We start from the raw sequence: 18,816 nt of genomic DNA, 5'->3' as shown, positions 1-18,816 counted from the left end.
ACATGAGGGAGGTTGCCAGAGCCCTTAGGGTGACTGCACACGAGCCACACAAATCCTGGGGAGACTAGAGACTGTCCTGAGGAAGGAGGCAGGAACCTGCTCCCCACAGGGAAGTGGACACTCACGGCAAGCCCATGGCAGTGGGGTGCTACCTGTACCCTCTGCTTTCAGGCCTTTGGGGTCCTGCCCAGGACCAGACCAGTTGTGGGGTGTAAACTCCTGGCTGGTCTGTGGCCTCCACTCAGCCAATCTATCTCAATCTGTGTCTACAAGCAAGGTCACGACCCCATACGCCTGTTGCATCCTGGGACCAGGGGGACCCTGGGAAGTGATGCACCATGGCCTCACAGCACAATGAGCAGGAGCACAGGTCCAAGGCGGGTTGTCCACCTACTCTAGGCAGCTGAGTTGGGATACCCCCCAACCCCCAATCTGGAGGGCATTCCTTCCCAGCCATCTCCCAACACTCTCACTAGTTCTCAAGACCACAGCCAACAAACTAGGGGCTGAGAGGGTGGTGGTGCACCCGCAGCCCTCCCTGCAGGAGCCATGAACCTTCTGCCCAGCAATGTCCTCAGTGCAGCCCCACCCCCAGCCAAGATGGCCACTCTCCAGTAGCCACATGACATGCTGAGTCACAGGGGTGGCCAGTCAGTCTGGCTTAGATGAGCTGGGGTTGTGCGGGACCAGACCACCTGAGCTGGCCACATCTGCCAATTATCTCTGCTGTCACCAAGCCCCAAGACCCTGGGGCTCCGGGGCAGCTGGGCCATGTCCAGTGGCTGGTAGTAACACAGCTCCATGCTCAGCATCACAGACTGTCTCTAAGGGTGACCTGATCCTCAAGCACACCTGCACAGGTGAGGTAGAGGGGCTGGTCTTTGCAGGTCTTGGCCTTGAGCATGATGGCCACAGCAGGTTCAGGAGAGAATCCAGTTGGTCCCAGGGCCCCAGTGTGAGGGCCCTTTCCACTCCTCAGTGATGCTGATGACTCTCAGGGACTCTGTCCTCCAGGGCTGAGGTGTGTGGAGCAAAGACTCGAGGTTGAGTAGGAAAGATCCTTTATTGGGGTGGACATGGAGCACGCACTAGTCCATGATAAATGACTTAAGAGAAAGATCCAGAAGGGCCAGCTTCTCCCCTGCCTCTCAGTGAGGCCTGGGTATGGAATAGATCTTGGAGGACCTCAAGACTAGGCAGAGTCTGGGGCTGGACCGGTCCGGTGTGAGGGAAAAGGCCGCTCAGCTGTCCAGGGAGGCCAGGCCCCCAGGCCTGCCCCCCCTACCCCCGCCACCTGGCTGCAGCAGGAGCCCTGGCCCTGGACCCTCGAGGACACACTTCTGTTCTTGGGATGGGGGACCTGGGCAAGGGGAGGGTGAAGACCAATGTTGTATTTTGACAAAGAATCTACTGACATCACACTTCTAACGTCCCCTTTAACCAACGCTTGATACATGTTACAGCATAAATAAAAACTCAAGGAAAATAAATACATCGGCTCCTAGAAGGTTGAACACGGTGTGGACGGCAAGGTGTGGGGGCCATGGGAGGTGGGCAGGGTGCTTACACGCGGAGATTGGGCAGGTAGGTGACAGGAGCTGGCCTGGGAGGAACCTGGGGAGAGCAGGAGTCCTAGGTGTCCTCGTGCATGTCCGGGCTGTCCGTCCGAGCCACCTTGCGGGGGGGCGCCGAGCTCTCCCCTTCCCCATCAACCTGCTCCTGGTCTCTCTTCTTGGCAGCGTTCTGGGGCGGGGAAGGACAGGGCTGAGATCCCAGGGATGGGCCCAGCCACGCTCCTGTGGTGGTATCTTAGAGCTGGTCCTGGGGCAGGGCACTGGGACCCGAGGCCCCAGGCCCAGGAACCCTTCCTGGCATCAGAGCCTCCCCATCAAGCCCTAGCAGTGTTGCCTCAGACCTACACCAGGTGACTAGGCACTGTAAGCAGGGACCACTGTGGTTTCAATGAACAACACACGGCCTGCTGCCAAGCACTGAGAAGTCCGCATCTGGCCAGGGTGAAGGAACACTGGGGTCCCTGAGGACGTCCCTGTCATTTCTACAGCAGAGCAACTCGGTTGGGTGCAGGGCTGGATTTTGTTGTTTGGTCCTGGGATGGGCCCTGTGGCCATAGCAAGTCTTTCCCTGCACTGAAACGCCCATCCTCTCCTGGGCTGCCTGCATCTTCTTCATCTTCCGCCCCCCCCCCCCCCCGCAACTCCCAATCTGGAGCTTGAACTCAGGGCCTCAGAGCTGTCCCTGAGCTCCTCAGTTCAAGGCTAGCACTCTACCACAATGGGTCTCAGCCCCACTTCCAGGTTTTCTGGTGGTGAAGTGGAGATCAGTCACACGGATTTTCCTGCCCTGACTGGCTTTGAGCTGTAATCCTCATACCCCAGCCTCCTGAGCAGCTAGGAAATTACAGGCATGAGCCACCAGCACCCCGCTGCATCTTCTTATTCAACACTCAAGGTCTCACACTCTAACACCCAACCTCTCAGCCTGTCTTGTCTCTCCCACTCAGAGCCTGTAGCTGCCAGCAGCTATGGCTGCCTGCATGCCTTACCTTTTTGTCCCATTGCTGATGCAGGTAGCGCAGGAGGATGTTTGTCTTTTCTGTTACAATGACTGCAGAGAAAAGACAGAGAAAGTGGCAGAAGTGCAGGCAGGCTGACCATCACCTCAGACTCCTGGAAGGGAACCACTTCCCCGTGCCCACCTCTGCATTGGTGGGTCTTTTTCTATGTGTGTGCCAGTCCTGGAGCTTAAACTTCAGGCCTGGGTGCTGTCCCTGAGCTTTTCTGCTCAAGGCCAGTGCTCTGCCACTTGAGTCATAGCTCCAATTCCAGCTTTTTGGTGTTAATTGGAAATAAGAGCTTCATGGGTTTTCCTGCCCAGCTGGCTTTAAACCACTGTCTTCAGATCTCACCTCTTTCGATGCCCTCCCATCAGGCCCTTGGACAAGGGAGGTAAACAAAAAGCTGAGCTCAGCCCCTGGGCTGGGGAACCATCAGCTAGTACTTACTCTGCTCAGATGGGTACTCTCGAGTGGGTAGGTAGACTGAGGGGCGCCGGTTCTGTGGAAGGTGTGGAAAAGGAAGGGTCTTAGTTCCTGCCATGACCTCTAAGGCCACCCCCAGGCCCTGGCAGCTCACTGATAGTGTCAGGCCCCAAAACACATACTAACCGAAGCTTTGCACACGGAGTCGGCATGAAATCGGCTAAAATTGCTTTTGTTGTACACAGGCAATCCTTTTAAAAAATCTGCCTAGAAGACAGGGAGACAAGGTGTGAGGTGCATAGCTGCCAGGCAGCACTGGCTCCATGCTCTCCATTTGCTTTGCCACTTGAGCTTTCTAGAATGTAACTGTAATTGCGTCCCTGCCACATGCACCTGTTAGCAGCCACATGGAGGCACAGAGAACAGGCCACTTGTTTAATGTCACATTACATCAGTGTCACATTACACGCAGCAGGGAGAAAAGCCACCCATAGGTCCCCCAACAGCCCACAGCAAGGGGTGCCTGTGCTTGGTTTGGGGTACAGGGCCTCCTGGTTCCCACCCATCCCCCGCTGACAGAGACCTAGGACACAGAAACATCCAAGAAGTTAGGAGAGAAAACAGGGTTATGGAGTAGGGACCTAGCCAGGTGGGTGCTGCACTTCAGCAGCTTGGTTCCTTACAGCCAAGAGGAACCAGAAATCCAGCCCAAGCCTGATCATAGTGTTGTTTTTTCTTTTCAGGGCAGGAATGGCTGCAGAGCAAGTGCTGCCTCACACCCGGGCCAGGGCTTGGCTGGCGTGTTCACAGCCCCTGTGGTTCCAGGGGGCCAGCAACATAATCCACTGGGTGCGCAAGTCCTTTTCTAGCTAGTCCCGCTTGTCAGGCCTGGGGTGGGGTGGTGGACAAAGGTGGTGTCTGTGGAGGCTCCAACAGGTGCTACCAAGATGTCATCATGTGTCCCCCATCATAAACATGGGACACTGAGGCAGAGGCATCTGTGACTCATCTGTAGTCACCTGGACCCAGGCCTGCCCAACACTGAGGCCAGGCTCTTCCTGTCATGTGATATCCATGAAAGCCAAAGGCTCAGAACCCTGTGGGGGTGGCAAGAAGCCACAACCCTTGGGCAGTCCATCCATCCCTGAGGCCCCAGAGAGTTCCTGCAGAGCTGCTGTCCACACAACTTCCTCTACACTCTGAGGTGGGGAGAACAGTGTCTCAACTCCCCTAGGGCCTGGCCAGCAGGCCTCTACTTCCCATCCAGGAGACAGCTCTTCCGTGCCTGTGACTGAATATCCCCTTCATGCCAGTCCCTTCCCACCCAGGAGCCTGCCTGAGCCCAGCCAGCCCATAAAGCCTGCTTCATGTGCTTGGGCAGGGCTGCCTTTGGCCCCCATCATGCAGCAGGGCCCTTGGCCAGTCCCCAGATGGATCCACATGTGGTTGCAAGAGGCCTGCACAGTACACAGGAAGCAATTACGAAGTCATGGTATCTGGAGGATACCACAAGTCCCAGAACATGAAGGGCAGAGAGCCAGAAAGTTTGGGCACGTAGAGCTGGATACCCAGAGGCAGTGATGGAGAAGGGGCCCAGAGCCCTGTTCTGCTTAAATTTTTGCACAGCCCTGTCCTAGGATAGCACCCTGTGCCTTCTTGCTACACATGGTCACTCATGTCTCTACCTAGAACATATCCACTAACCTCCCCCTGGTTTAAACCATTCCCAGTCCTTGTGTGTCCTCCAGCTGGGGGCCCTGAGTGTGGCTCATATCCCTGTAAGGTCATCTATTTGTGTCCATGTTCCCTTACTTGCTAGACTGACACTTCCAAAAGGGTGGGGAGTAGGGTGGGAAGACTCAACCCTGGGCCCCTTGCGTGGCTTAAAGGGCCTGAGTGGGCAAGAAGTGCAGAGCCCTGGACTCTTGGACCCAATCCCCACTCAGCCCTGCTGGCTAAATGATATGAGGGGAGTGACTTGCTTGAGGCAGTGGTCAGCAAAGGTCCTGGTCTCACTTTCCATCTGCTAAGCTAGAACATGAGACTCCTCCCTCCACCCAGGGAAGAAAAATCTTACTTAAGCCATCTACTGCCTCAGCAAACACTCCAGAGCTCCCGTGTTCCCATCCCTGTGGGGGTGACCCACCAATGAACCCACTAAGCAAGATATGAAAAAACATGCCGAGAAAGCCATGCTCACAGGAGGAAGAACATCACAGGCCGGAGGATGGCTGAGTACAAAGGTATTGGGGAAGGAGGAACTTGGATGTGAGGAAGTAAAGGGCCAGTGGCTGGGGCTAAAAGAAGGGCGTGTTTAAGAAGGGAGATGAGGTCACAGAGGTAGGCAAGGGTCTTGGGTGGTGGGCAGGAGCTGGCTAACTCTGGTAGTTCTAGTGGTGCTAAAATTAGAAAGCAGTACCATCCGATTTACATCTTTAAAATCTCCGGGTTCAGGATGAAGAAGGATCACCAATGGGGTGGAGTCAAGGAGACCAGGGATAAGTTGGGGGCTGGCATCTGAGCAGGAGGTGGCAATACCATAACCAGGGCAGATAGCTGTGGATAGACTCAGCTTGGGGGACCAAAGTGGCAGTGATGAACCAAGCATAGCAGTTTGGCTCCAGGACCTACACACCAGGCGTGCAGCGTTCCATTTCTTTCCTTACTGAGACCAACCTTCTTTCCATCCCTACCACAACCCCAGGACTGGGCTGTGGCAGAGATTCTAGATCGGGAAAGACAGGACCTGGATTTACCTGGACTCAACCTCCTGTCACTACTGCCAGCGAGTGTGGGGACACAGACCCTGGCCTGGGTCCGCATCCCACTTCAGAGGCATGAATGGCACAAGAGGGGCCTTGAACCTCCCAAATGCTGGCTTCGCCCAGCTTGGCCCACGTGGCCACATTCCTGTGATCTCCCAGGACGCTCATTTACTCACAGGGAGGCCCTGGGGGTGGGCGATTCCCGAGGAATCGCAGCAGTAACCTGTGATGTCGCACTTCCTCCCCGATAAAGTCTCGCACGGCGCGGGGTCCAGCCCCACCACCCCGCAATGTCCCTCCCCGCCCGGCCTCCCGAGTCGTCCAGAACACGACAGGCTCAGGCCCACCCACTGCGCCCAAGGCTGAAGCAGAGCTGGGGGGTCTCTGGAGATCTGAGGGGAGGGCGGGGGGGGGGGAAGGGAAAGAAAGTCGCGACCCGGAAATGAATGAGTTGTCAGGGCGTGGGAGCCCACATGGGGTCAGGGGTCGAGGAGGGGGCGGGGTCAGCAGGAAGCGCACAGCTGGCGGGACCGAGAGTCCCCGGTAGTGTGAGGGGCGGGGCGGGGCGAGAACTCGGGGCCAGGAAGGGCGTGAGGAGCCTCGAGGGGTACGGGAGGTGCGTGGGTCATTTTGCTAAGCGGAAGGGAAGTGCGGGTCCAGTGGCTGCTCTTACCATCTTCTGTTTCCTCCGTCGTCGCCTCAGCTGCAGCAGCCGCCGCCGCCGCCACCGCCGCCACAGGCTCCTCAGCTGCCGCCGCACAGTAACTTCCAGCCACCGCACAGCTCACACTGATGGCGCCACCGCCCCTCCGTCATTGGTCCACCCGCTGGCCCCGCCCTCGAGGTATGGACTTCTGCGTGACCCCATTGGTCAGACACGGCAAACTTACGCGACTATTGGCTGCCACGCCTCCTTCACAGCCAAGCTCGGTTGAAGGAGCAAAACCCCGCCCGAGATTTGTAAACGCTGAGAATGAGATCCGGAAGTGGATGTGGGCGTGGCCCGCGAAGTCACTTGGGAGTTGTAGTTCAGCACGCCAGAGGGCTGAGCCTCTCTGTACTCTAGTTTCTTTTATTCCCCCAGACTTGGGGCTTGAACTCACTGTCCCTGGCTTCTTTTTGCTCAAGGCTAGCGCTCTACTGCTTGAGCTTCAGCTCCACTTCCGGCTTATTCTGTGTATGTGATACTGAGGAATCGAACCCAGGCCTTCATGTATGCTGGGCAAGCACTCTACCACTGCATTCCCCATTCTATCATTTTATTGCGCTTTTTCATACGGTGTCCAACGAGGTTCTCATGGTAGTCCGGGAGGATGGGGATTCAAGAGTTGCTTAGGAGGCTGAGAATATGGCCTAATGGCAAGAGTGCTTGCCTCTTAAACATGAAGCCCTGGGTTCGATTCCTCAGCACCACATATACAGAAAATGGCCAGAAGTGGCGCTGTGGCTCAAGTGGCAGAGTGCTAGCCTTGAGCAAAGAGAAGCCAGGGAAAGTGCTCAGGCCCTGAGTCCAAGGCCCAGAACTGGCAAAAAAAAAAAAAAAAAAGAGTTGCTTGGTCATTAGTTCTACCCTACATGCTTATCAAATGCCATCACTCTTAACTCTTCCTTTAACCTGCACAGCCCTCATCTTCTGCCACCTGGACTGGCCTAGAAAGTCTTTAACAGCCCCGAGCAGCCTGTCAAAAACAACCCACAAACACCTCCTCAGCCCAAACAGCCTTTTCAATACTTTCCCACTAAGTGTTGAAGTGGAGTTGTGGCTCAAGCAATAAAGTGCCAGCCTTGAGTGAAAAATCCCAGAAAGTGAGTCCCTTGGGTTCAAGCACTAGTACTACCTGCATATGAGCTCACACAGAAAGCCCTAATCTGTAAACAGTCAGCTCTAGTTTCTGCTGGAGACTTCCTTCTCTGGTTTTCTCTCCCTAATAAAACCTTGGCTGACAATGAACCATATGGTATGTGTGTCTGTGTGCGTCCATCCTAAGACTTGAACTCAGGGCCTGGGCACAGTTCCTGTGTGATTTTTGTCTTTTCTTTTTTCCCCATCTCAAGGCTAGTGTTCTATTTCTAGTAAGAGCCACAGTTCCACTTCTGGCTTTTTAGATGTATAATTGGAGGTAAGTCTCAAACTTTTCTGGCTGGGATCTTCAGATCTCAGCCTCCTTAGTAGTTAGGATTACAGATGTGTTTGAGCCACTGGCACACCCATGTGCCTTTTCTTTTCCAATGTAACAGTCTCAACCATTATTTTCAGCGTATCTAGATGGCTCCTGCAGTAGCTGACTGAATTACTTTTGCACAGGTAATTGACTGTAGTTCCCAAGCTTACTGTGGCCATCCAGTCTCCACCACAGTGATCCCTACTCAATCCTTCCTTCAAGGAAGCCTCTCTTGACAGAGAGCATTCTTGTCATAGTCAAGTCAGGTACCTCTGGCCCCTCTCAGACCTAACCCCACCTAAGTCCAGGTATGGACTCTATCTCCCATATCTAAGGGCTTCTGCTTAACAGCTACTTAGCTAGTGGCTAGGGGGCACCATTACTTATCACTACAATAACAGCAAAGGAAAAATGCACAACCATTTTTTTTATACGACCCTTGCCCAAGGTCTTGTATGTGGTCAATCTGAAAGCTGTAATTTTCCAAAACAACATGAGTAAAAGTCAGGCATTTAGTGATATTCTGAAGTTACTGTTAATGTTGGGGGAGTAGGAGGAGGTAGGAGAGTTGTGGGTGGAAGGGGAGGTCAAGTCACATTGGGGAACAAGGTCGTTATGCTATCCTGTGGACTAGTGTCTATGTTCAAAACTCCTCAAAACTCAAAAAGGATTTGGCAAGGTCTGGGCCATTCTCCCACTTCCAGTCTCCACCAGCTCCTTTCCGTAGGTCAATCCCACAATTTGGGGGACAGTCAGGCAAGAGTCCATTCTGTTTCCCCAGCACCCCGTACAAACGAAGGCAGACGAGGTCCACGAAGGAAAAGGTTTCTGCCGCGGCGCGGCTCTCTTCAGTGGCTCAGGGACTTGCGGCCTTTGAGCATTCGGCGAAGGATGACCTGGACGCCGGCCGGGGTGCTCAGGCGCCGGATCCAGCCGTGCTTGTGCTTGCGTTTGATGTTGCTCGGCTGATACTCGTTCCCGCGCGCCTTGCCCCGGACTTGCTGCGGGAGCCCTGGCCCGATGCGGGGCTGGAGCCATCTGCCCGAGCAGAGAAACAGCGGGAAGGTCACTAGGGACGCGGTGTGGACTCGTGCCGGGGGCTGAGGTGGGGTCGGACGCAGCGGAGCGCGGCCAGTAGCCAAGAGCGCAACCTTGTGCATCAAGCGCGGGAACTGCCAGGCCTTCTGGGGGACAAGCAGCTGGCACCAGCCTCCCGGGATTTGCAGTGTTTTTCTCCCCCCACCCCGGCCCCCGGCCCCCGGCCCCCAGGACTTACCTGCCACCCAGCAGCGCCGCAGACCTACTGAAGGGGCCTAGCAGGGATCCACCAAAGAAAGCCATGTCGGACGGCTGGTCACGCGGTCACTAGGGGAACCAGAGGCAACACAGTTCCGGGACAAAGCTTTCTGGGAGCTGTAGTTCCTCCTGAGGAGTCCGGATTGCCGCCGGGCATTCTGGGAGCTGAAGTTCCACTGCTGCCCAATCACTCCAACACAGCTTGCGCCCCCAAGGACTGCAGTCCTCCTGGTGACCAGCAGGGGGCGGCGGGCGAATGGAGCCTCTCGCCGCAGCCTACGCATGCGCATGAAACGTTACATCCCGCGTCCACTGGGAGTCGTTGTCCCTTCCGTGGACTGTGGGTGGCTATGGGTGCCGGCGGCAGCCAGGCAGGTGGCACATAGCTGCCCGGCAGCTTTGCTGTGGACACAACCAAGCCTCCTCCCCTTGACAGGCAACCGGGGGGCCTTAGGTTGGAGCTGGTTGGGTGTCCTTGAGGTGATCTAAGCTTCTTTCTGGGCTTCAGGATTTTTTTCCCCTCCCTCCCCACTTCCCTCCCTCCCCCTTTCCCTCCCTTTCTTTCATCTTCCTTCCTCCTCCTCTCTTCTTTTCATTATTATTATTATTATTATTATTATTATTATTATTATTATTATTGCCAGTCCTGGGCCTTGAACTCAGGGCCAGAGCACTGTCCCTGGCTTCTTTTTGTTCTGCCACTTGAGCCACAGCGCCACTTCTGGCCATTTGCTATATATGTGGTGCTGAGGAATCGAACCCAGGGCTTCATGTATTCGAGGCAAGCACTCTTGCCACTAGGCCATATTCCCAGCCCTCCTTATTTTTTTCTTCTCCCATTGCTGGGACTTGAACTCACCACCTGGGCGCTGTCCCTGAGCTTTTTCTGCTCATGACTAATGCCCTCCCACTTGAGCCATACACCCACGACTGGCTTTTCAGTGATTCATTGGTCTCATGGACTTTCCTGCCTCGGCTGACTTTGAACCAGGATCCTCAGATTTCAGCCTCCTGAGTTGCTAGGATTACAGGTGTTCAGTTTTTAAGTCTATAAAACTTGCAGGTTGTAAGCTTGCTTTTGGCTCTTTTATCTCCTAGTTGAACCCTAGAGGAATTGTTCTGATAGTGATTTCTAAGCTTACATCATTGTCTACAGGAGAAATACCCAGCTTCTCCAGCAAGCATGCATAACTCTCTAAGCATCCTAAATTTCAGCCACACTCTCCTCTCTATCTACCCTTTAGAATCTCCTCCCAGCCCTTGTCCCTCCTTGAACTAACCACAATGTAAGGGCTCTCTCCAGACTTCCAGACATCTTGCAGCTTGGGGAGCAGGGGGCAAAGACCAGGTCTGAAGCTGATGTCCCTATCACATCTTATTTTGGGGCCAGCCAAGGAGCCATGGAAACATTGGCTGAAGGTGTCATCTCCCAGGAGCATCCTGAGTACAAGCCACCACCCACTCTTGCCACTCTGGGTCCTCCTGGGGAGACAGCACATTCAGCCAACAGTGGTTGCTTGGATCTAATCCAGCTCTGGTAGCAAATTTCAGGCAATGAGAACCAGGCAGGCAAGAAGCTATTAATTGGGCTGGGATGTAGCTCAGTGGCAAAGCGCTTGCCCAGCAAGTGCAATGTCCTGGGTTCGATCCCTAGTACCAAAAAAGAAAAGACAAGAACAACAAAAAAAAAGAAGCTATTGATTTCTTGTCCCCTGGTGCCCACTGAGCAATCTGCCACCAATACAGTTATCCCAACCATGTACTGAGCAGGTATTGCCATGAAACTTATCTGCATAGGTTGGGAAGTGATTTGCCCAAGGCCAGGCATGTGGCTGCTGGCAGAGCTGGGCTCTGATTCCCAGCTCTTCTTGGGAGCAGGGAGGGTGTCTATTTTGGCTTAGTTGGGACTACAGGAACTGTGGTGTCTATCTGTAGTGATTACTTCAATTAGCTGCTTGTGAATGTCACTTCCAGGTCAGTACCCCCAGTTCCAAGACTTTCTATTTGGATCACAATCCCCAGGACTTGGACTTAAACAGCTTTGGGTTCAAATTCTAGTCTTGCCATATACTGTGATCTTCAGTTTTCCTGCTTGAAATCACAAAGATCTGAGTGCCTATGTTTTTTACAGTGGAAGGGGGTGCAAGGGCTCCATCTGAAGGGGACAGGGCAGTCTGGAGGCCGCAGTTGTCTAGGGGAGACCCACAGTCAACTCCAGGAGTCCCGACCTCAGGCTGCACACCTTTGCAGGCCCAAGCCCGGTCCCTACCCCCATCTCCCTAAGCTCTTGGAAGAGGCGGGGCTGCCTCTCCCAGAGCCCGCCCTTGTCACTGGAGTACAGGTTCTGATTGGACTTCTATCTAGGACAAGTCGGTTCTCAGCTATGATAGGCTGGAATGCCCGTCTGTACGTTAGAGGCCCCGCCCCTCGGGAGGGACTTAAAGGGCCGGCTGGTTCCGACGCTGCGGGATGGCTCTGCGCCCACTGCTCGGTGCCCGCGCTCGCCCCTTCCGACCCCACGCCACCATGTAAGCGGCGCCCGCCGGCAGACGCTTCTCCGCGCGGGTCCGCTGCGCCCTGCCCCGGTCCCGGGCCCCTCCATGAGGTAGGTGAGCTGGATCGGACTGCAGAGCCGATCGTTGGGGCTCCCGGGCCTCCGCTGTAGTGGCGGTGTCAGCCCACAAAGCCAGCTCGGACTCCTAGGAAGCCACGGAGCCCCAGTGGCCTCATCCCCGCCGCGGGGACCGCGGGCATTCGGACGCCGAGGTCGGCCTGGGGAAGGGTGGCAGGCCGGGTGCAGGAGAGACACTGCATAACTAGTCACCAGGCCCACCCCAGGTGGGGTCGTAGCCTTTCTCCTGGGCAGCGAGGCCTCCTCGCCGGCCCTGCCTCCTCCGCATTGTCCGAGGCCGGGTCTTTCCTGTGCGTTACGCTGGCGGCGCCTAGCTGGGAGGGAGAATGAGATTGGTACCATCCCCAGGTCTGAGACAATGGGGGTGTGCTAAGCTGTACCCCCCCCCCCCGTTATGTAACCGCCTGGGGTTGCCATGGACACGAGAGAGGTCAGGGAATGGATGGAGGCCCCGAGGCCACAGCCAATGCCTGCCTTCATCCTCATCCTCATCCTCGAGGGGTTGTGTGGCAGGTTGTCATAACTGAGGTAACCAAGTGGCCATGCAGAAAGTAGCCTCCTCCTTGAGGTCCTGGGCCTCAGTGTTGCTCCTTGGTGAAAGAGGCCCAGCTCAGCCTGTATTGGGGAGGTGGATAAGGCTTTCTGGAGCCCTGTCCCCATCCCTCTTTCCCAGAGCCTCATCATTCAGCAGTCAGATTGACAGATGCTGGGAACAGGGGCTGATAGGGAAATGCCCCTTTTTAAATGCCCTGGGAGGGCTGGGATGTAGCTCAGGGGCAAAGCGCTTGCCTAGCAAGTGCAACGTCCTGGGTTCGATCCTCAGTACCAAAAAAGAAAAGACAAAAAAATAAAAATGCCCTGGGAGGCCCTCGGCTATGGGAGCTAGGAGTGTGCATGAATGGAGAAAGGCGCTCAGGAGGCCCTAACCCTACCATGTAGCTGTCTCCAGGGCCCAGGCGCATTGGACACCATGCCCCCTCCCCCTGGAAGCCCCCATGCCTCACGCCGTCTTCACATTCTCTGGATGGGCGATCCATGCAGCCATCCCGGGCCATGAAGGGTGCCCACTGCCAGCAGGTACTGCCCAGATGGACGGTCCCCTGTGCCTCGGTGGACTGGCTGTGTCTCCCCACGCTAGAAGGAACATCCCACACAGGCTTCTTGGACCCAGGATCGGGGGAGCTGGTGCTGCAGGTGGAGACCTGGCCTGTCCATTCCCCTTGAGCTGGTCTCTTCCCCCACTTACAGGACACAACATGCTGACTGGGGTGACCGATGGCTTCTTCTGCTGCCTGCTGGGCACGCCCCCCAATGCTGTGGGGCCGCTGGACAGCGTGGAGTCCAGTGATGGCTACACCTTCGTGGAGGTCAAACCTGGTCGCGTGCTGCGGGTGAAACACGCCGGACCCGCCCAGGCCCCTGCACCGCCACCACCGCCACCCCTGGAGGCGGCCCACGAGGACAGGGCAGGCCTGGTCCGCTGCCAGCGCCGGATCACCGTGTACCGCAACGGGCGGCTGCTTGTGGAGAACCTGGGCCGCGCCCCCAGGGCCGACCTCCTGCATGGGCAAAACGGCTCCGGGGAGCCGCCGGCCGCCCTGGAAGTGGAGCTGGCGGACGCGGCCGGTGGCGAAGGCCGCTCGGCCCCCGGCAGCGCGGGCAGCGGCGGGCGGCGGCGGCGAGCCCGGCGCCCCAAGAGGACCATCCACATCGACTGCGAGAAGCGCATCACCAGCTGCAAGGGCACGCAGGCCGACGTGGTGCTGTTCTTCATCCACGGCGTCGGGGGTTCACTGGCCATCTGGAAGGAGCAGCTGGACTTCTTCGTGCGCCTGGGCTACGAGGTGGTGGCGCCCGACCTAGCCGGCCACGGCGCCAGCTCTGCGCCCCAGGTGGCCGCAGCCTATACCTTCTACGCGCTGGCGGAGGACATGCGCGCCATCTTCAAGCGCTACGCCAAGAAGCGGAACGTGCTCATCGGGCATTCCTACGGGTAAGCCCCGCTGGACCGCCGGGGTACAGGGCCCAGGCAGCGTGGGATGAGAGGCTGGTCATGCGCTCGCACTGGGCCGATGGTGTGGCCCGGTGGCAGAGTGCAGTGTGTGTCCAGTCGTGCAAAGGCTTCTTTTTGCTAGTACCAAGGCTTTCCGCTTACTAGGAAGGTTCTACCACCAGAGCTACAACCTAGCCAAAAAATAAAATTACTTTTCCCATTAAAATCTATAAGCAGGGCTGGGAATATGGCCTAGTGGCAAGAGTGCTTGCCTCCTATACATGAAGCCCTGGGTTCAATTCCCCAGCACCACATATACAGAAAACGGCCAGAAGTGGCGCTGTGACTCAAGTGGCAGAGTGCTAGCCTTGAGCAAAAAGAAGCCAGGAACAGTGCTCCCGCCCTGAGTCCAAGCCCCAGAACTGGCCAAAAAAAGAAAAAAAAATCTATAAGCAGACAAGGAATCCTGTCATTGTTGCTACTGCCCCAGTTATTAATAGTATTTATTATTATTTTTTGCTATGTGGCCCCAAACTACCACTACACCCTTAAATATATTTTGAGGTGCATTGTGATAGTCCGATGCATGTGTACAGTAGGTCCTGAGTAAACCAGGGTCATGAGCATTTCCACCCCTTAAAGTTCCTGTTGTAGTCCCAGCTTCTCAGATGGCCAACAGAGGAGCTCCCTACCAGTCCAGGCAGCACAGTAAAACCCAATCTCTTTAAAAACCAAAGTATCTATTTATTTTCACACACATTGGCATAGTTGTGAATTACTGTCACCCCACTGTTCTGTTCTGTAGTGACTTCACTGGGCATTCACACCTATCTAACTCCTTTTTTTTTTTTTTTTTTTTTTTTTGGTGCTGGTACTGGGGCTTGAACTCAGAGTCAGGATACTTTCCCTTAGTTTTTGCACTCAAGGTTGGTACTCTACCACTTCAGCCACACCTCCTCTTCTGTCTTTTAGATATTCATTGGAGATAAGAGTCTCACAGACTTTCCTGCCCAGCTGGCTCTGAATTTTGATCCCCAGATCTCAGCCTCTTCTCCTGAATAGCTAGGATTATAGGCATTGTCCACCAGGGCCTAGTCTGTTTTGTTTTGTTTTGTTTTTGTGAGGAGTCTTCCTGTGTAGCCCAGGCAGCATTATAAACCATGAAGTCAGTACAGTTACCACATCATCAATGAGGAGATGATTTCAGAAGTTCAGCAGCCTGTATGAGGGCTCACAGCAAGTCCGAGGGACATCATGTCAACTGCATTTTGCCTCTGTCAACCTTTACCACAAGAGTCAGCTCTACTTCCTCCCATCCCCCTCGCCCTCCTTTCCTTCCCTCCCTGCCCTCCTTCCTTCTGTACTTGCTAGGCAATGGCTTTACCACTGAGCCTCATTTCAGCCCCAGTGTGTCTGTCTAATCAAGTTGTTCTCCAAAAAGGGGATAATACAAAATTCTTACCCCTTTGTAGGTGATGGGGTAGGGAGTGTGTTGGGCCACCCAACATATGGTGACTTCAGGAATTTGGTCTGGGAGCTGGGCTGGATGATGCTTGACTTCCAGTCCAGTTCTGGGAAGCTGAGGCAGCAGGATCATGAGTTCAAGGATGGCCTGGGCCACATAGAAAGATCTGTGTCAGTCAAAGGTTGATGTCCCATGCTTATAACCCTAACTACTCAGGGGATTGAGATTTGAGGGTCAAGATTTAGGCCTGGCAGAAAAATAGGAAGACATCTCTAATTCACAAGCAAAAAAAAAAAAAAAATCTAGACTGGAGGTATGGGTCAAGTGGTGAAGGGTTAGTTGTGGAAAAACCCAAATGAGAGACTAAGGCCCTGGGGCTAGGAATATGGCCTAGTGGTAAAGTGCTTGTCTCGTATACATGAAGCCCTGGGTTCGATTCCTCAGCACCACATATATAGAAAAGGCCAGAAGTGGCGCTGTGGCTCAAGAGGTAGAGTGCTAGCCTTGAGCAAAAAGAAGCCAGGGACAGTGCTCAGGCCTTGAGTTCAAGCTCCAGGATTGGCAAAAAAACAAAACCAAACACAAGATTAAGGCCCTGAAGTCAACCCCTAGTACCCATACAAAATAAAGAAAGACCCTCTCTCAAAACAGAACCCCAAATGCTACTCTCAACTTGCAATACTACAATTTGGGGGTATTCAAAAGACAACCCCCCATCCCTCAGCCCATTAGGTGCTCATAACCCAGAGGGAAGAGTTCCGAGCTCCAAGGGCCCGTTGGAGGGGAGGGAAAGGCATTGATCCAGTGTCACCTATGGTTTCTGACTACCTCTCCCCACCCTCTTACCACATGGCTCTGGGCAGCGTCTCTTTCTGCACATTCCTGGCTCACGAGTACCCAGATCTGGTACACAAGGTGATCATGATCAATGGCGGGGGCCCCACGGCCCTGGAGCCCAGCATCTGCTCCATCTTCAACATGCCCAGCTGCGTGCTGCACTGCCTGTCCCCCTGCCTGGCCTGGAGCTTCCTCAAGTGAGTACACAACTGTTGTTCAAGGTCTGAGCTCAAAGACTGAGCAATCTCCTAAGTTGTGTATATGTTGGTGGGGGGTTGTGGTTGGCTGCACTGTGGCTGGGGCTAGCACTGGGGGGCATATCTGAGTGGCCTGGCTGGCATGAGAGGCTCCAGCAGTATCTTTCCATCACCAGGGCTGGGTTTGCCCGCCAAGGGGCCAAAGAGAAGCAGCTACTGAAAGAGGGTAACGCATTCAATGTATCATCCTTTGTCTTGCGGGCCATGATGAGTGGCCAGTACTGGCCCGAGGGTGACGAAGTCTACCATGCTGAGCTCACCGTCCCTGTCCTGCTTGTCCATGGCATGCATGACAAGTTCGTGCCAGTGGAAGAAGACCAGCGCATGGCTGAGGTAGGAGGGGGCACTGGGCCTTCACTCTCAGAGTCCAGCGTAGGCCCTGGGGCTTGGCCTTCACAGAGGTGTGGCTCCTGCACAGGGAGAGCTTCAGCGTGGGCCGACCTCCATGAGTGCTGTGTTTTGTGGCTGGGTTTGATCTCTAGACAGAGTGTCAGGTGACTGTGGTCTCTAGGTGGGCTCGGTCCATCAGTATGGCTCTAGCTTGAGCTCTGATGTCTTGAGAAGCGTCAGGTCTAGAGTCAAAGGTAGAATCAAGAAAGCTGGGCTTGCCAGGAGCCAGTGGCTCGCACCTGTAATCCTAACTACTCAGGAAGCTGAGTTCTGAGGATTGTGGTTCAAAGCCAGCCCCGACAGGAAAGTCTGTGAGACTCTTATCTCCAATTAACCTCCAGAAACCTGGAAGTGGTGCCATGGCTCAAGTGGTAGAGGACTAGCCTTGAGCTGAAGAGCTCAGGGACAGTGCCCAGGCCCTGAGTTCAAGCCCCATGACTGACCAAAAAAAAAAAAAAGAAAGCTTGGCTTTCTTAGTCAGATGTAAATAGCTGTACACTGTCCCTGCAGATTTCACAGCTGAGCATTTGTAGAAAGGACTACTAACACTTCTGTAGTTCTGGGAGATGTGGGTCACAAGAGCTTTAGACCATAGGGATTCTTAGCATCCAGGATGTCCGCTCTTAACCAAAGTGGTTCTACTAGCCAAGAGACATTTCTAGACAGGGCTGTTCCTGGTGTCTATCTGGTGGGTGGAGGCTAGAGGTGCTGCTCAGCACCCCATAATGCCCAGGATGCCCCACAATGCCCAAGATGCCTCACAGCAGACTGACCCAGTCCCAAATTTCTGTGTGCCTCAGCATGACTAACTTCTCATCAGTGGGTGACTTTGCTCTCTGGGACATGTGGCAATGTCTGGAGACAATGGAAGTAGTTACATTATATATGTGGGGGTTGGTTACATTAGCTACCGGTATCTAATGGGCCAGGGACAGGGGTGCTGTGAACCCTCCTGCAGTGCACAAGACAGCCCCACCCCTAAGTCAGGCCAAACCTGAGAAGTCTTCCTGTGTGGGGGCTTACCGTAGGCATGTAATAAACACGAAGTGAATGTATACCTGTGGGCTCTAGCAAGGTGGCAGGGCCCCCTCCAGCTCCTTCTTGGGTGGAAGTGTAGGGTGGATTGCAGGAGGGGCTTTCAGATGCAATGAGCAGCTGGTGGATGGTTGGAGGCCCCAGGCACTCTGAGCCTGCTCCCTGTCAGCCCTGAGACCTGCATCTGTGCAGATCCTGCTCCTGGCTTTCCTGAAGCTGATCGACGAAGGAAGCCACATGGTGATGCTGGAGTGCCCAGACACAGTCAACACGCTGCTGCACGAGTTCCTGCTGTGGGAGCCTGAGCCCTCGCCCAGGGCTCTGCCAGAGCCCCAGCCCCAGCCTGCTGAGGAGAAATAGTGGGAAGCCAGCAGTGCATCTTGGTGAGCAGAGCCTGGGGTTGACCTGGCTGACAGGAGTCAGAGCCAGGTCTGCAGCTTGCACCACCAGGGCAGGCTGGGTACCCTCAGGTGGGTGGGGCAGGCATTGGACACGCCCTCGGATTATCCGTTCCAGTTTCACGGTGGGCAACGCCATGCAGGGGACATGCCCCAGAGTATCATTTTTCCCAGTGGGCATGGCCAGACAGGGGCATGCCCCAGACAAAATTTCCCCTGGTGGGCAGGGCCACGCCCAGACAGGTGGTCCCCCCGTGGGCGGGACCAGGACAGGACACGCCCCCAGGCAGTCCGGGTGGGCAGGCCCTCTGGAAGCCAGGGTCAGCCAGGACCCCTGCGGAGGACGAGGATGGCTTTGTACAGAATCCCACTCCATCCCTGAGCCACAGCCCAGGCAGGCCCCGCCCTACGCTGTCTTCAGTGTCAGCCATGCTTGGTCCTGGGACCCACAAGCACCCTCGGGGTCTCCTTCCCCGATTCCTTGTCGCTGGGGACTGTTGTTACCCTGGGGGGCACTGGGGAAGGGTCTGGCAGCCCCAAACCTGCACATCTCAAGCTGTAACTCAATAAACAGAAGTGACAATCGGA

General features: G+C 55.2%; 4 protein-coding genes across 5 annotated transcripts in view; 2 read left to right on the top strand and 2 right to left on the bottom strand.

Moving 5' to 3' along the window:
* Positions 1-14,250, top strand: part of Ano8 (anoctamin 8) — a 25,318-nt gene extending 11,068 nt beyond the window's left edge. Inside the window, exon 19 of the transcript XR_007210419.1 lies at positions 14,240-14,250. The gene's annotated coding sequence lies outside the window, so the exon portion shown is untranslated. The remainder of the gene's footprint in view (positions 1-14,239) is intronic.
* On the bottom strand, positions 1,045-6,557 carry Dda1 (DET1 and DDB1 associated 1). 2 transcript variants are annotated; one of them, XR_007210420.1, is made up of 6 exons: positions 6,437-6,557; positions 3,185-3,265; positions 3,023-3,074; positions 2,564-2,625; positions 1,568-1,743; positions 1,045-1,360 (listed from the first exon to the last, which is right to left on the bottom strand). XR_007210420.1 is itself a non-coding variant. In XM_048342534.1 (5 exons), exons 1-5 carry the CDS (start codon positions 6,437-6,439, stop codon positions 1,633-1,635), a joined length of 309 nt encoding a protein of 102 aa, XP_048198491.1. In that variant the 5' UTR covers positions 6,440-6,557; the 3' UTR covers positions 1,045-1,632. The 2 variants fall into 2 exon arrangements, 1 of the variants encoding a protein (XP_048198491.1); XM_048342534.1 differs by having other exon boundaries at positions 1,045-1,743.
* Mrpl34 (mitochondrial ribosomal protein L34) lies at positions 8,410-9,313 on the bottom strand. The gene is made up of 2 exons (XM_048342535.1): positions 9,202-9,313; positions 8,410-8,963 (listed from the first exon to the last, which is right to left on the bottom strand). Exons 1-2 carry the CDS (start codon positions 9,264-9,266, stop codon positions 8,774-8,776), a joined length of 255 nt encoding a protein of 84 aa, XP_048198492.1. The 5' UTR covers positions 9,267-9,313; the 3' UTR covers positions 8,410-8,773.
* Abhd8 (abhydrolase domain containing 8) lies at positions 11,670-18,816 on the top strand. The gene is made up of 5 exons (XM_048342533.1): positions 11,670-11,826; positions 13,102-13,846; positions 16,175-16,345; positions 16,522-16,738; positions 18,023-18,816. The coding sequence occupies exons 2-5, from the start codon at positions 13,110-13,112 to the stop codon at positions 18,188-18,190; spliced, it is 1,293 nt and encodes a 430-aa protein (XP_048198490.1). The 5' UTR covers positions 11,670-11,826; positions 13,102-13,109; the 3' UTR covers positions 18,191-18,816.

The sequence above is a fragment of the Perognathus longimembris genome, chromosome 3, assembly GCF_023159225.1.
Source record: "Perognathus longimembris pacificus isolate PPM17 chromosome 3, ASM2315922v1, whole genome shotgun sequence".
NCBI classification, from domain to species: Eukaryota; Metazoa; Chordata; class Mammalia; order Rodentia; family Heteromyidae; genus Perognathus; species Perognathus longimembris.
The sequence above is the reverse complement of the archived record's forward strand: the minus strand, read 5'-3'. Positions and strand labels throughout refer to the sequence as shown.